Below are 17,238 nucleotides of genomic sequence, written 5' to 3'. Positions count from 1 at the left end.
CTCCCCCAGGCAGTCAATATTATTATTTTGTGAATCCTTTTGGAGAATATGCATTTAAGTGATAATATTACATTAATTACAAATGGTAGCAGACCATACACACTTCCCCACCTTTTTTTTTCATTTAACATCTTAGAGACTGGTCCATATTCATATCTATAAAGCTATCTTTTTCTTTTCAATGGCTACTGAGTATGCCATTGTAGGAAAGTCCTATAATTTAACTAGTCTCCTGATGGGCACTTATTTCCAATCTTTTGTTCTATCAAGCAATGCTATAATGAATAACCCAATACATGTAATTTAACAATTTAAAATATGCAAGCATAGTCAGTGGGAAGTTGTTGTATAACAAAGGGAGTCCAACTCGAGGATGGAAGATGCCTTAGAGGACTGGGGCAGGGAGGGTGGGGGGGACTCGAGGTGGGGGAGTCAAGGAAGGGAGGGAATACGGGGATATGTGTATAAAAACAGATGATTGAACCTGGTGTACCCCCAAAAAAATAAAAAAATAAAAAATAAATAAATAAATAAAATATGCAAGCATATTTCAGAGTAAACTTCTGGAAGTAGAATTTTAAAGCTTGATAAATACTGTCAAATTACGCTTACAAGCAGCTGTATGGATTTACATGCTCACCAGCAATGCTTGAGAGCATTACTAACACAGCACTTGAGCAAACTCTTTGATCTTTCCTAATCTGTTAGGTTTATTTCTGTGATCACTCTGTTCGTATCTTCTGTATCTTTTTTTTTTTTTTTAGATCAGGTTGTTAGGCTTTTTCTTGTTGATTTCTATATTTGTATATGAGGAAATTAATTCATGGTCTGTGAACTGTAAATAATTTTCCTCCTCAGTAATTTGTTACCTGTCTCTATTTATGATGGGGTTTTTTTTGCCATAAAAATTATATATATATAATTCCCATGTGGTCTTAGGGTGCTTTTATGATTTCTTTTTTTTTCAACATTTAGATCCTTAATCTATGCAACTTTGACCATATTTTACTGGAAAGTGTGGAATGAAGAGACAGCTTTTTTTCCTAGATGGCTATCTTATTATCCTAAAGAAAATTATTGAATAATGTATCTTTTTTCACAACTGATTTGAAATGTCAACTTTAGGGGATTTTCAAAAAACATTTTTCCCTTTCTACATGAGGGCTGAACTATTTCTCTTAATTCTGCCTATGATTTAAAAACTTTAATCATCCTCAGAACACTTTAAGATAGCAGAAGTCAACCTTTCCCTTCCATTTCTTCCTCAATCTGGCATAGTTCGTGAGCAAGCAAAGGAAAAGTGTAATATCCATGGTAATTACCTTGAGGCACAACTTAAGTTCCCTGGAACCCAGCCAATTGATCATCCACCACCAAACAATAATTTTCAAGCATGTTCTTACAACATCAAAGAAAGCCAACTTCAAAGATGGTTTAAAAAATATTGAGGGGACTTCCAGTTTGGCCTCTGTCAATGACATATGGCAAAATAGGGCACTAAACTCCCTGAGCCTCAGGTTCTCCATCCAGAGATTGAGGAGAGGACCTTCCTTCACAGGGTTCTTGTTGGCATTTTATGAAATTACAAGGCAGCAGGCTGTGGCCAAAATGGTGGAGTAGGAAAACCCTGAGCTCACCTCCTCCCATAGGCACATCATTACAAATATTTACAGAGCAACTATCTATGACAATGACCTGAAGACCAGCAGAAAAGATTTTCCACAATTAAAAATATAAAGAAATAACCAAAACAAGTTGGGTAGCAGGGGTGAAGTCATGTTATAGTCAAGACTCATACCCCCAGGGGGGTGACCCACAAATGGGAGAATGATTACAATTGCAGAAGTTCTCCTCAAGGAAGGAGGGGTCTTAGCCCCACATTGGGCTCCCTGCCCTCGGGTCTTTCACAAGCACCTAGATTTTTTAGCTTTGAAGGCCACTGGGGCTTACTTTGGGGAGGCTCAGAGGGCTGTGAGAAATAGAGTCTCCAGTCTTAAAGAGTGTATACAAAACCTCACATGCTCCTACACACAGCACAGAAGCAGTAATTTTCAAGGAGCCTGGGTCAGACTACCTGCTGATCTTGGAGAGCCTCCTGGAGAGGCAGGAGGTCATTGGAGCCCAGCCTCTGGGATGTAGATACTAGTGACAGCCATTTGGGGGAGTTCACTCTACCATGAAGACACTGGTGTTGGCAAGTACCATTTTGGAGTCCTCCCTCTAGCCTATTAGTGCTGGGAGCTTACCCACCCACCAGTGAGCTGGCACTGGAGCCCTCCCCCTCCCCAGATGCACAGACAGTCACACTGGGACATGGCCCCAATAACAGCAAGCTGGCACCAGCCCTAGGACCCCTGGACTGTGAAGACAGCCACACAGGGACCCAGCCACCCAGCAGGTTGGCAGCCACCACAAGATGCAGGGCCTGGCAGCCAACTGGGCCAGAGGCCAGTCATGCTTACCAATATGCCCATGGTAGTCAGCCTCATCACAACAGAAAAGCCCATGCAGCTCACATAGGGGGCACCCATACAGCATATAGCTCTGGTGATCAGAGGCGAGTGTGCTACTTGGCCCCATAGGATGTATCCTACATAAGGCCACTTCTCCAAGATCAGGAAATGTAACTGACCTACCTAATACATAGAAATAAACACAGAGAGTTAAGCAAAATGAGGAGACAGAGACATATGTTCCAGATAAATGAACAAAAAAAACCCCAGAAGAACTAGGCAAAGTGGAGATAAGTAATCTACCTGATAAAGAGTTCAAGGTAGGGACTTCCCTAGTGGCTCAGTGGTTAGGAATCCACCTGCCTATGCAGGGGACGTGTGTTCAATCTGTGGTCCGGGAAGATCCCACATGCCGCAGAGCAACTAAACCCGTACACCACAACTACTGAGCCCACGTGCCACAACTACTGAAGCTCACGCACCTAGAGCCCATGCTCCCTAACTAGAGAAGCCACTGCACTGAGAAGCCTGCACACCACAATGAAGAGCAGCCCCCACTCGCAGCAATTAGAGAAAGCCCATGTGCAGCAATGAAGACCCAATACAGCCAAAAATAAATTTAATTAATTAATTAATTTTAAAAAAGAGTTCAAGGTATTGATCATAAATATGCTCAACAAACTTGGGAAAAGAAAAAATGAACACCGAGAAGTTTTAACAGAGTTGGAAAATATAAAGAAGAACCAAACTGAGCTGAAATAAAATAAATGAAATAAAAAATACACCAGAAGAAATCAACAATAGATTAGGTGATCCAATCTACTGTTAGATCTACAGAGGAACAGATCAGCACACTGGAAGACAGAGTAATGAGAATCACTGAAGCTAAACAGAAAAAAGAATTTTAAAAAATGAGGAGAAAAATATGATATAAATCTATATTGACCTGAAAAAATGCTTAAGATATACGGTTTCCTTGAAAATCAGGAATCAAACAAGTACTACAGAATTGTACCATTATTATAAACAACAAAAAACTAGATCCATATGTCTCAATATGTATGTATATTAAAAAGCCTATAAGAATTTAAAAAATGAGGAGAGCTTAAGAGACTTCTGGGACAAATGTCAAGCCTGCTAATGTTTGCATTATAGGGGTCTCAGAGAAGAAGAGAGAGAGAAAAGGGAAGAGAATTTATTTGAAAAAATAATAGCTGAAAACTTCCTTAACCTGGGGAAGGAAGCAGACATCCAGGTCCAGGAGGCACAGAGAGTTCCAAACAAGATGAACTCAAAGACGTCCACACCAAGACATATTATCATTAACATGGCAAAATTAAAGATAAAGAGAGAATCTTAAAAGAAGCAAGAGAGAAGGAACTAGCTATGTACAAGGGAACTTCCTTAAGTCAGCAGCTAACATCTTAGCGGAAACCTTGCAGGCCAGAATCAAGTGGCACTATATATTTAAATGTGATAAAAGGGAAAAACCTACAACCAAGAATACTCTACCTGACAAGGCTATCATTCAGATTTAAGGAAGAGATAAAAAGTTTTACAGTCATGCAAAAGCTAAAAGAGCTCTGCACTAGTAAAGATCAGAGTGGAAACAAACGAAATAGAAACTGAAAAAAAAAATCATGAAACTAAGAGCTGGTTCTTTGAACAGATAAACAAAACTGATAAACCTTTAACCACACACATTAAGAAAAAAAGAGAATGGGCCTAGGTAAATGAAATCAGAAATGAAAGAAGAAAAGTTACAACTGACACCATAAAAATATAAAGGATCATGAGATTACTACAAAAATTATTATATGCTAATAAAATGGACAATCTAGAAGAAATGGATAAATTTCTAGAAACATACAATGTCCCAGGACTGAATTGGGAAGAAATAGAAAATATGAACAGACTGATTGGAAGTTATGAAATTGAATCAGTAATAATAATAAAAAAAAAAAAACTCCAAACAAGCAAAAGTCTAGGACTAGACAGCTTCGTAGCTGAATTCTACTAAACACCTGAAGAAGAGTTAGCACCTACCCTTCCCAAATTATTCCAAAATGTCACAGAAGAAGGAACAATTCTGAATGGATTCTGTAAGGCCAGCATGACCCTAATACTAAAACCAGAAAGCACACAAAAAAGAAAGTTACAGGCCATTATCACTGATGAACATACATGCAAAAATTCTCAATAAAATATTAGCAAACAGAATTCAACAGTACATTAAAAGGATCATACACCATAGTCAAGTGGGACTCACTCCAGGGATGCAAGAATGGTTCCATAACCACAAATCAATCAATGTGATACACCACATTAGAAAACTGAAAAATAAAAATTATATGATCATCTCAATAGATACAAAAAAGCTTTTGATAAAAAATTCAAGATCCATTTATGATAAAAACTCTTAACAAAATGAGTATAGAGGGAACATAGTTCAACAAAATGAATGCCATATATGACAAATCTACAGCCAACATCATACTCACTGGTGAAAACCTAAAAGTATTTTCTCTAAGATCAGGAACAAGATGAGGATGCCCACTCTCATCACTTTTATTCAACATAGTATTCGAAGTGTTAGCCAAGTAGACAAGAAAAATAAATAAAAGGAATCCAAATTGGAAAGAAAGAAGTAAAACTGTCACTGTTTGTAGATGACATAATATTTTATATATATATATATATAAAACTCTAAAGACACCACCAAAAAACTGTTAGAATTAATAAATGAATTGAGTAAAGTTTCAGGGTACAAAATTAATATACAGAAATCTGTTGTGTTTCCATACACTAAAAATGAACTATCAAAGAGAGAAATGAAGAAAACAATCCCATTTACAGTGGCATCAAAAAGAATAAAACACCTAGGAATAAATCTAACCAAAGAGGTATAAAAACCTACACTTGGAAAACTATAAGACATTGGTGAAAGAAATTGAAGAGGACACAATACATGGGAAGCTATACTGTGCTCATGGACTGGAAGAATTATTATCGCTAAAATGACATACTACCCAAGGCAATTTACAGACTCAATCTACAGATTCAATGCAATCCCTACCAAAATACTAATGGCATTTTTCACAGAACTAGAACAAATAATTCTAAAATGTGTATTGAAACACAAAAGACTCTGGATAGCCAAAACAGTCATGAGAAAGAACAAAGCTAGAGCTCCTGCATTTCAAACTACACTACAAAGCTACAGTGATCAAAACAGTATGATACTGGCACAAAAAACAGACACATAGGTCACTGGAGCAGAAATAAACCCACATTTAGATGGTCAATTAATCTACGACAGAGGAGGCAAGATCATACAATGAGGAAAAGACAGCCTCCCCAATAAATGGTGTTGGGAAAACTGGACAGTTACATGCAAAAGAATCAAATTGGATTACTCTCTTACACTATAAATAAAAATAAACTCAAAATGAATTAAAGACTTCAATGTAAGACCTGAAACCATAAAATTCCTAGAGGAAAACAGGGAGTATGCTCTTTGACATCAGTCTTAGCAATATTTTTTTGGTATGTCTCCTTAGGCAAGGGAAACAAAGGCAAAAAAAACCCAAATGGGACTATATCAAATACAAAGCTTTTGCACAGTGAAGGAAACTATCAACAAAACAAAAAAGTCTACTGAATGGGAGAAGATATTTTCAAACTATATATTCAATAAAGGGTTAATATCCAAAATATACAAAGAATTTGTATAACTCAACATCAAACAAGCAAACAACCCAATTAAAAAATGGGCAGAGAACCGGAATAGACATTTTTTTTTAAAAAAAAGACATATTGATGGCCAATAGATACATGAAAGCATGTGCAATATCACTAAATCATCAGGGAAATGCAAATCAAAACCACAATGAGATATCACCTCACACTTGTCAGGATGGCTACTATAAAAAAGACAACAAACAACAAGTGTTGGTGAGAATGTGGAGAAAAGGGAATCCTTGTGCACTGCTGAAGGAAGTGTAAATTGGTGCTGGCTGCAGTTATGTAAAACAATATGGTAGTTCCTCAAAAATTTAAAAATAGAACTATCATAGGAGCTAGCAATTCCACTTCTGGGTACGGTTTACCCTTGAACAACATGGGTTTGAACTGCACGTGTCCATTTACATGCAGATTTTTTTCAATAAATACATACTACAGTACTATAAGATCTGTGGTTGGTTGAGTCTGCTGATGCCAACCCATGGATACAAAGGGCCAACTGTAAAGTTATATGCAGATTTTTGACTTCCCAGGGATTGTCACTCCTAACCCCTGAGTTGTTCAAGGGTCAATTGTATTTTTCCAAAGTAAACAAAAACACTAATTTGAAAAGATATATGCACCTCTATGTTCATTGCATCATTATTTGCAATAACCAAGACATGGAAGCAACCTAAATGTCCACTGATAGGTGAATGGATAAAGAAGATGTGATTTTATATATACATAAATGAATATTTTATATATATAAATGAATAGTATATATGTACATATATAATAGAATACTACTCAGCCATAAAAAAGAACGAAATCTTGCTATTTTCAACAACATGAACCCTGAGGGTATTATGCAAAGTGCAATAAGTCAAAGACAAATACTGCATGATTTCACTTACATGTGGAATCTAGAAAACAAAACAAATGAACAAACATAACAAAACAGAAACAGACTCATGGATACAGAGAAGAGACTGGTGGTGCCAGAGGGGAGATGGCGGGGGTGGGAAATGAGTGAAATAGGTAAGAGAGATTAAAAGGTACAAACTTCCAGTTATAAAATAAGTCACAGGGATGTAATATACAGCATGCGGAATATAGTCAATAATATTTTAATAACTTTGTATCATAACAGATGGCAACTTATGGTGATCATTTTATAATGTATAAAAATACCAAATCACTCTGTTGTACACTTGAAACTAATATAATATTGTAAGTCAATTATACTTCAATTTAAAAAATAAGAAAAAAGTTGAACTCAGAAACATAGTAAGGGGCTGGAAGGTGGGGGAAATGGGGAGATGCTGGTCAAAGGGTACAAGCCTTCAGTCATAAGATGAATAACGTACATCATACGTCCTCCATAAGAGCCAGCACCAGGCTGAGCTAATAATGGTTATAATAAGAAGAGTAATAATAACAATAACAGCTCCTAACAGGAATCTACTATCCTTGTCCTGTTCTTACCTCAGGGGGGAGCCCTTCAAACTGGGGAGGCTTGCAGTGGGAGTCAGGATCATCCCACTTCTCGTAAAACTCTGCACACTTGTGAGGATGATTCTTATCCATGCTCTTTTCTGTTTGACCCCGGACAATTCCACTGAGACAGACAAAAAAGACAATATGTGGCAAAGAATTTTGCAAGGTCAGGAACTGGGGCATGAAAAATCGGAGTTTGAGGACCTTACCCAAGGCCATGAATCCCTAAGCCAATGAAGTAGATGATAAAAATATGATGTGTATACCAGAAGACCTCAAAATAACTCCTCCGGATAAATTCCATAGCTGAAGTCACCATGAGGACCAGCGCTATGGTGATGATTACTCCAGTGAGACCAGCAATGCTAGTGAATGTCACATACTCCACTGTCTATGAAAGGAGAAATTTCAGCCTGACACAATGTCCACCAAGGACACCATGCCCACCATGCCAGGAGCATGAGCTTTGCCCTTGAGTCAACTCACCGTGTTTGGGGATTGGATGGGATTTAGCCAAGAATCTTTCTCTTGATGAGACAGATTGGAGAGAACAGAAGCAAGGGATCCATCTGTGGCCTGTCGGCTTCTGCTATATCGTTCAAAGTTAAACAGATGTGCGATGATGTGAATAGCTAAACAGAAAGATGGAAAGGAATGTGAGAGATGTCTCAGAAACATCATGGTAGGCATAGCCCACTAGAAAAGGAGAATCCTATATATAGTGCCAAGCAGAATGGTGAGTCCACAGAAGGGGCCCAATAATGATTACAGAGAGATTCAAGATCTTTTTTATACTCACTCTGTCCCCAAAGGAATAGAATGTAAATTCCATGAAAACAGGTCTAGAACAGTGCCTGGCAAATAGTACCACTGTTCGATAAATATATTTTGAATGTTAATACACACGGATGAATGAAACTAAATTCTGAATGTCCGGGAGCCTGCAGTTTCATCGTTTGCCCAGTTACCTGTGTGTAGGCAGATCATATATGCCAGCAGCTTGTGGAAGGTGAGGTTGTGATCCAGTTGCTTTCTCAGGGTGCTCCTACAAAACTACAAATGTAAAATGATCAAGATCAGGTGTATCCAGGCAGCTTTATGAAATTCACTAACCCATAACCAACATGTCTTACATGGAGCATGTCTTACATAGACCCACCCACTTGCTCACCCCCTTGGTTACCAAAGGAGACCTCTGGCTTCCATTCCTAGCGGCTTGGTGTTGAGCTGTTCTACTGACATGTCCAGAGTCTCTTGTCTTTAATGTGAAAGTTGACCTACAAGTGGTTAGGACTCACTGAGCAGGTGCCTCTCAGGAAGGACAGCAAATTTCGACACACAGGAAGCAGGATCAGCATGCTGTTGAAATTCAAGCAGCGAGCAGAGGCTCGGGCCCAGGCCAACGCAGACTAGAACAGAGCAGAGAAGAAACCATCATGCTTCATCTCCTCCTCTAGCAGGTGAGCACGGGCCCAGTCCACTTGTCTGAGACCTGGACAATCAGTCCAAACTCTCCGTTTACAAATGACAGAAAATTTGCTGAACTTAATATTGAATTGAGAAATCCTCATGACAGTGGTTTGGAAATGTTTGACTATACATTTATCAATATGAAAGAGAATAGGATTTAATGATTTCATGTTAACAAATTCTATGAATGTAGTACTTTGCAATGAGGATTTTTGTCTAATGTACTCAATTATGATTTTCGATGGTCATTTGTAAAACAATCTTTAAGATCATATATATTTTATTTGCATTTTGAATAATGTGTAGGTATTTTGAGTTATAATTACAGATGGTAACTATTTTCTCTCTTTTCTATATTTTCTACTGTTGCAATTATAAGCAAGTAATAATCATGTAATAAAAACAATAAAAAGTTAACCATTTATACTTAAGATCTCTTTAATAATTGAATAAAACAGGCAAAACGAATGAACCCCTCAGAGCGAAAATTATAAAGTTAAGTAGGTATTTGAGAAGGGAGAACTTCTAAAAACAGAATTTCAAACTGATTTCCTTGGGTGCCAGGCAGCATATTGATACATCAAGATCAATCTGATCCAACAGTAGAAGCTGCTAGAAAAGGAGACAAGGAATCAGTGCTTCAAAGAAGTATTGAGCCCAGAAACACTCTTGATTAGGTATAGGTGGACAGAATATGTTCAACTCCATGGCAGCTAATTCCAACTTCTCTCCTCAACTGTACAACTGGTCTCTGAGTCAGCTCCATGTACTTGGGACTGCAGACAATGAAGTGTGACAATTTTGTAGCAGCAGCGAAGGTGGTGGCAGCAGCCATGCAATTTTTGTTGCACTTCAGCTGACTGGCTAGCCTCACATGTGTGCCTGTCAATGACTTGCTGAAAGGAAGAGTATGAGATAGAGTTAACAATTTCTCAGCCTTTTTCTAAAAATCTTTTCCACACAAAAACTATTTTTCTGTACAACCTAAACCCAGGACAATGTGACATTGGTTTAACAAGCCAGGTCAAGATCTGCCTACCATCCATAATGGCTTAAAATGTCAGGCAGTGCAGTGAACACGAGCTGCCCTACTGTTTTCCATTTCTGACTCTTCCACATGACCTGTGTTTTCTCCCTCTGCTGAGTCACACTCCAACTGTTTTTGGTAGAGACAGCCTGTTCTATTTCTAAGTAAATTTTATCTGACTCTCTCAAAGATCCTGCATTTCCACATTGGTTCCCACTGCTTGCTTATTTGAATCACGGAGGTTCCTTAAAGCTAAAATTGACAAGTGAATTGAAAAATATAGGACTACAATTTCACAGCTCCATATTCTGTGGAAGCTATCTGTATGGGATGAATTCTTTTCAGAGCAAATCTTTTTTCCCTGTTGCAGCACACTGAAATACCTCAATTTATGTTCACTTTTCAACACCAACACTAACTGATGTTTTGATTTAATTGCAGCCGTGATTAATGCCTCATTTACTATGGATTTAAACTCCTTCCTCTGAATTAAATAGCTCTGTATTCTCCTAGAGGAAGCATAAATTTCAGAAATATGCTCTGGAATGATTAAATAAATTATGGCACATTAATGCCATGGACTGTTATGTTCTTAAAAGGATGAGAGCTATCTCTACGCAGTGGTGTAAGGCTGGTAAATGCTGCACAATCAGCTTTCAAGGGAAGGTATATTCTTGATTTCCGGCATTTGCCAATTTACATGATGTAAATACTCCCACCATGACAGATTTCAAGGTACCAAAGTGATGTCATTGAACACCACTGAATGCCGGGTTGGGAAGAGATGCACATAACTGGCTACTGCAAGCTGGTATGAGCTGGTTCCAGCTCATCACTGGTTATATACATACATGGAAAGATGTCTGAGATACACTAAGTGTAGGAAGAAATTTCCAGCCAATATCTACAATGCTATCCTTTTTTTTTGGTTAAAATTTTTAAAAATGTCCTACTGAATGTGTTTATCAAAACTCAATGAAGGGTACATAAAAAAGTAAGTTTTACTGTATATAGGAATAAAAAAGTGAATATAAATAGTACCTACGTCAAAAACAAAAACAAAACCTATATGTCTGATGCATTTGTGAGCCTACATCGGTGTGTCTTTATAGACATACAAGCTGAACTATTAACAAGGGTTATCACCTTGGAATGTGATTGGAGGGCGATTTTCACATTTTACTCCTACACATCTGTATCATTTGATCTCCTTGAAAGCTGCATTATTTATAGTTAATTTTTTACAGAGAGGATTTTTAAAAATGAAGTGTCCACAGGATATCAGCATGATTCATTTTTCTGCTGCTGACTTTTTGGACATAAAGCAATTCAGCTCTTAATAACTAGTCACATTTATTGCATCATTCTCTTAATGAAAAGCTATTTTTAAAACAAATTAACACTTCCTTTGGAGTTATAGTTTCCAAAGAAGGATCAAGGACCAACATTTAAAATGGAAAATAGCAGGGTAAAATAAGTCCTGAACAGAACATTCAAATTAGTTGTGATCTCAACATGAATCTTTTGATTATGAAGAGAAAAGAAGGATTTTTAAAAAGGACAAGCTGTCTTTAAACATGTACATTGGGTGAGTCTGTGGAAAGCTAATGAATAAAGGCACTATCAAGATGAGAGTGATTTCTCCAAATCCCTTACCTGTTACTAAATAACTGATGAGAGTTAGCAGTAAAATTTGTTTTTTTTTCAAAATCAGGCAGTGGCCAGATTGATGAGCCCCTGAGAGAACCATTCTCACCTCCACGATTCTTCCTATTCACCTCCACACCAACATGCCATACCCACCCTCCACCCTTCCTCTTCTGTCCTTGATCTGCTCCTTCCCCAGCCTTCTCCATTCTGTTACTCTGACCGGACCCCACCTTTCTACAGGCCTTGAATTTGGCAACAGCACCCACTCCACAAAAACCCCCACCCCAAGTATCCTTCTTGTTTGATAAGTATTTTTCTGTGAGGTCAGTCCATAGCAATGGTTTTCAAGTTGTTCATTTATGTTTTTTCAACCAAACTCTTTCTTAAAATCATAAGCAGGAATCCATAAGATAGATAAAGGCTGCTTTGGTTGAAGTAGGGACACTGCCCAGTTAGCCTTCCCCTCATACCCTATAGAACATCTGAATTTCTATAGAAACGAATTTGAAAATTGCTCAATATTTCTTTACTGTGTGTTTTCATGATTGGTTCCAGGGAGTGTGCGCTGCATAGGGCTGTCAGATTTAGAGAACAAAAATATAGGATGCCCAGCTAAATTTGAACTTCAGATTTTAAAAAATGAATACTTTTCTGATATGCCCGTCTCATGCAATATTTGGAATAACTTATACCCCCAAAAATGATTTGTTATATTTTTGGAATTCAAATTTACCTGGGCATCCTGTATTTTTTTTCTGGCAACCCTAACCCTAGGGGAAATTAGGGTATTGAGTCTCAAAGGAGCCAGGGTCAGATAAGAAAAAACAGAGATTCCCCATATCACAACTGTGATACTCACCCCCAGGATTTGTCTTGTGTAGTAGTACTTGTTGGCCTTCTCAAATGACAGGAAGGCATGCACAAACAGGAAAACATTCAGGCCTAACCAAGCAACCTAGAGGAAGAAAAATCAAGCAAGGAATAAAGTGAAATTTGGGTATGGGAAAGAGTAGATAAGGGGTAGAATATAGTGTCGCCATTTGGCTATTTTGTGTTTGTTTCCATTTTGCGGGGGGTGCACACCACATGGCATGTGGGATCTTAGTTCCCCAATGAGGGATCAAACCCATGTCCCTTGCAGTGGAAGTGCAGAGTCCTAACCACTGGACCACCAGGGAATTCCCATATATGTTTTCATTTTAAATGAGTAAACTTACTCTGAGAGTGAGTTAGGACTTCAGGACATGCATTCGATACTAATGACCAGGTCAGCAAATCAAGGCTCACCACCTGTTTTGTACAGCCTACAAGCTACAAATGGTTTTTATATTTTGTTGTTTTCACATTTTTATATTGGTGGAAAAAATCAAAAGAAGAATGTATTTCATGATGTGAAAATTATATGAAATTAAAATTTTAGTATCTATAAATACAGTGGTATTGGAACGTAGCCACACCTACTTATTTCTGTATTGTTTATAACTGCTTTTGTGATTCAGTGAAAGTGTTGAGTAGTTGTGACAGAGAACATATGGCCTGCAAAGCCTAAAATATGTACTACCTAGCCCTTTACAGAAAACATTTGCCAACTTCTGGCCTGGAGAATTCAAACTATTGCACCTAAAATATGGCAGTAAGCGAATAAATTGATTTCTAAAGAAACAAAAAGTTTTAATGTCTGTAACAATACTCATCTGAAGGAACTAAGCCATTCCAGATGGGCCTGCCTCTTTAATTATACTCTGAAATACACTTTCCTGTTTTTAGATTGTGATTTGTTTTCAAATTAATCTATCATTGCTTTGGACTCATTTGAGCGCTTAAGACTTCTTTTGTCTGTCCCAAGATCTGTCTCTACATTGGCAAAGGGGGAAATTTGGAACCTATCACCAATTGCCTTGGAGAACAACCAACTGGGCTTTAGCCCAAGCTTGGAGGTACTAGTCTGTAATTGATCAGGACTCTAGGGCACTGGAATGCCTCAAATATATATCCATGGCCCCAGGGTGGTCCAGAACCATCTCAGCCCCACAGGTAGAGGGCTTTAGCCTAAAACATGGCCCATTCAGTTTCCCTAGATCCGGATCACTCACACACCTCTAGCATTATAACATAGCGATTCAAAGTGTGATATTGGAGTCAAACTTCTTGGGCTCAAGTTCTTGCCCCACCACTTTCTAGCTCTGTAATCTTAGATCTGTGATTTAACTTTTCTGAACCTCAGTTGCTTCACCTATAAAATGAGGATAATAACAACATCTACCCCATAGCAATGCTGTGAAGCTTACATGAAATAATGCATGTGAAGTGATTAATACAATGCTTGGTGCATTGTAGAAGCTCAATAAATTCTGGGTGTGTCATCATCAGGCTGGATTTACCCATCAATTTATTCCTTCACAATCCTTTCCAGAGTTGTGTGTCTTCCAGAGATCCTTTGATCTTAATGGAAATAGAGAGGTGAAAGCCACAGACACTTCAAGAGTTCAGAAGACAAAAGAGAGAAGCTTATTTAGATGGAGCAGAAATATTTCAGAATCTGAGAAAGAAACAGAGGCAAAGAACTCTGTGTCAGTCCATCATCAACTGTAAATAAGATGAATGATGAAATACAGTGACATCTGAGAGTAAGGAATTCCATTCCCAACCTTGACTATAATTTCCTCCACTATGAATGGAAAAGAAAGTAGAGTAGAAGACCTGACAGGAAGGAAGAGTAAAAATATTTTGGGGGTGATTTATTTTTCATTAAAAAAATAGTGTAGGACTTCCTAGGTGGCGCAGTGGTTAAGAATCCGCCTGCCAATGCGGGAGACACAGGTTCAAGCCCTGCTCCGGGAAGATTCCACATGCCGCGGAGCAACTAAGCCCGTGTGCCACAACTACTGAGCCTGTGCTCTAGCGCCCCTGAGCCACAACTATTGAGCCCGTGTGCCGCAACTATTGAAGTCCATGCGCCTAGAGCCTGTGCTCCACAACAAGAGAAGCCACTACAATGAGGAGCCTGCGCACCACAATGAAGAGCAGCCCCTGCTCGCAGCAACTAAAGAAAGCCCATGTGCAGCAACGAAGACCCAACACAGCCAATAAATAAATAAATAAATTTATGAAAAAAAAAATAGTGCAAAGGAGTATATGTCAGAGATAACAAGAAGTCTGAGCCTGCCAGCAAGATTGGTACAAACTGGAAATTCAAAGCTACTTAAATCATCACCACCACCAGGGGTGATGAACTCTTCAAGCAAGAGCTAAGACAGGGATAAAAAAGTGCAGAGGATTTTAGCGCTAGAAACACACTTATATTTATATCTAATCTAGTTTTCATTAATTTCCCCCATACATATACAGGTGATCTGAAGTCTAGAGAGGATAAATAATTTGATCAAGGTCACTTAATTAATAGCAGAACTGAAATTAGAGTTCAGTGAGTGTGTTAAGAGAAGGGGATTGTGCATATGTGGTGTGGTAAAGGAGTTCTGGCTTGAACCCTGTGGAGCTGGATTTGAGTGGTGGCTCTGCAATCAATTCACTGTGTAATGTCTGGGTCTTATTTTCTCTTGTAAAATCAAAGAGTTGGTTTCTCTGCACTACGCAAAGCCATAACTAACCACATGTGGCTACTAAGCACGTGAAATATGGCTAGTTTTAGTTGAGATGTGCTGTAAGTATAAAATACACATTGGATTTCAAAAACTTAGTAAAAATAAAAGAATATAAATTATCTCTAATATTTTCACAATGATTACATGTTAAAAGGATAACATTTTTGATATATTGGGTTAAACAAGATATATTACTAGACGTTAATTTCACCTATTTCTTCTTACCTTTTTCAATTGTCTAGGTATTAGACAATTTTAAAATTACATATGTGACTTCACATTATATTTCTAGTGGACAGCAGAGGGCCATAATCTCTAAGATCACTTCTATCGCAAACATTCAATGATTTTATGATTTCTTGATGTGAGCACTATAGGAAGAATGGAGAGAAGTGAATGCTCCATGGCAGTAGTTAGAAGTGAAATGGGAGAGAAAAAGAAAGACAAAAAATGAAAATAGATTGAAATTCCAAATACTTGTGGTCTATATTTTTGTCTCTTTACCAATCAGTTTCTGGAGTTGGACTTTTTTTCCTTTTTTAAAATGCTGAAATGCATCATACACAGAAAAGTATATAAAACATATATATGTAACCCTAGAGTTGGACCTTTCAACTTATAACTGGCCTTGATGAGCTCACTATTGGCATGGAATCTTTCCCTTTCAAGTAACTTTACAAATGTTAACAAACATAAAGTCTCCTTACTCTGAGAGTAATTATAGAAAGTGAAACATCACTTACCAGAAACAAAACTGAGAACCAATTGTTAACTATCCAGTTTCCCATTGTCAAAAGGTGGTTTGGAGCCTCTGTAGAGACCAGGGAAGATTCAGCAACTTGGATTCTGGAAAGGTTCTTCAGGGTTGGCACCACTGTCCAGCTCAGGGTCTGTGAATCTTTAAATTGTGAAAGAGGCACACCTACCCTCAAAGATGTCAGGAATGAATAAATGCACTCTGCCTTCCTCCTCTGGCCGGAACTATGTTATCAGCTTTGGTAGACCAGCCCTACCTATAAGTACCACAGGGGTTTTCCCTGGTGGGGTTTTATCCCTTCAGGAAGTAACAAACTTGTTGGGTGAGAATATTCTCTCCCATCAACTTATCAACATGACAATGTAAGGCACCTTCTTCCTTGATAAGACATTTTCTAAGGTTTCTCATAAGGAAGATTTTAGGCTGAGGCTATAAACAGATGACCTCAGGAAAAGCAGGGCAGAATGCAAGCATGTTAAGGAAGCTGCTTTAAGGTGGGCTTTCAAAAAGAGCTGGTGCATCTGCCCACTGCAATTTGGATCTCAGCCTGGCTAGCTCAGAAACTTCGTTTACCAATTCTCCTGGAAGAAGATCTTGCTCTGGGGAGCGCTTGACCAATTGGAAGGTTAAGTGAAAAGAATGGCCACAAAGAGTAAAAGGAAATTTAGCAGGTATAAACGCACATCTCTGCTCAAAAAAAAATAAAGGCAAAGTATTCAAAACGAGGGAGGTGATTGTCTTCTAGTATGATGAATTGGCTAGAGTTGTGTGTCAGTTCTGGGCACTGATATTTTTCCTATTCTAAAATGGTGAAATATACACAGAAGAATGTATAAAACATATATGTAATTTAAAAAAATAAGTTTAAGGAATGAATATCTATGTACTCAGTACCCAGGTTTAAAAACTTGAATATGTATTTCCAGTATCTTAAAGTCCTCTGAGTGTCCCTCCATGGTCACCATCTCCCTTATTCACCAGTTTCTCCCCCATCAGATGTAACTACTATCCTGAAATTTGGAGTAATCATTGCCCTGTTTCTCTTTATAGTTTTAC

General features: G+C 38.1%; 1 protein-coding gene across 3 annotated transcripts in view; it reads right to left on the bottom strand.

The window, feature by feature from the left end:
* Nucleotides 1-16,213, bottom strand: part of NOX1 (NADPH oxidase 1) — a 28,508-nt gene extending 12,295 nt beyond the window's left edge. For 2 of the 3 annotated variants that reach the window (XM_057718561.1, XM_057718563.1), the window contains exons 1-7: nt 16,169-16,213; nt 12,683-12,778; nt 8,975-9,085; nt 8,645-8,729; nt 8,163-8,308; nt 7,886-8,067; nt 7,665-7,797 (exon numbers count right to left, since the gene is read on the bottom strand). In XM_057718561.1, coding sequence (XP_057574544.1) covers nt 7,665-7,797; nt 7,886-8,067; nt 8,163-8,308; nt 8,645-8,729; nt 8,975-9,085; nt 12,683-12,778; nt 16,169-16,213 — 798 coding nt within the window. The remainder of the gene's footprint in view (nt 1-7,664; nt 7,798-7,885; nt 8,068-8,162; nt 8,309-8,644; nt 8,730-8,974; nt 9,086-12,682; nt 12,779-16,168) is intronic. The other variant, XM_057718562.1, reaches the window with a different exon arrangement.
* Between the last annotated feature and the right edge of the window lie 1,025 nt (nt 16,214-17,238).

This window comes from Hippopotamus amphibius, chromosome X (assembly GCF_030028045.1).
Source record: "Hippopotamus amphibius kiboko isolate mHipAmp2 chromosome X, mHipAmp2.hap2, whole genome shotgun sequence".
NCBI lineage: Eukaryota > Metazoa > Chordata > Mammalia > Artiodactyla > Hippopotamidae > Hippopotamus > Hippopotamus amphibius.
Note: the sequence above shows the minus strand (reverse complement) of the source record. Positions and strands in the feature narration are given on the sequence as shown.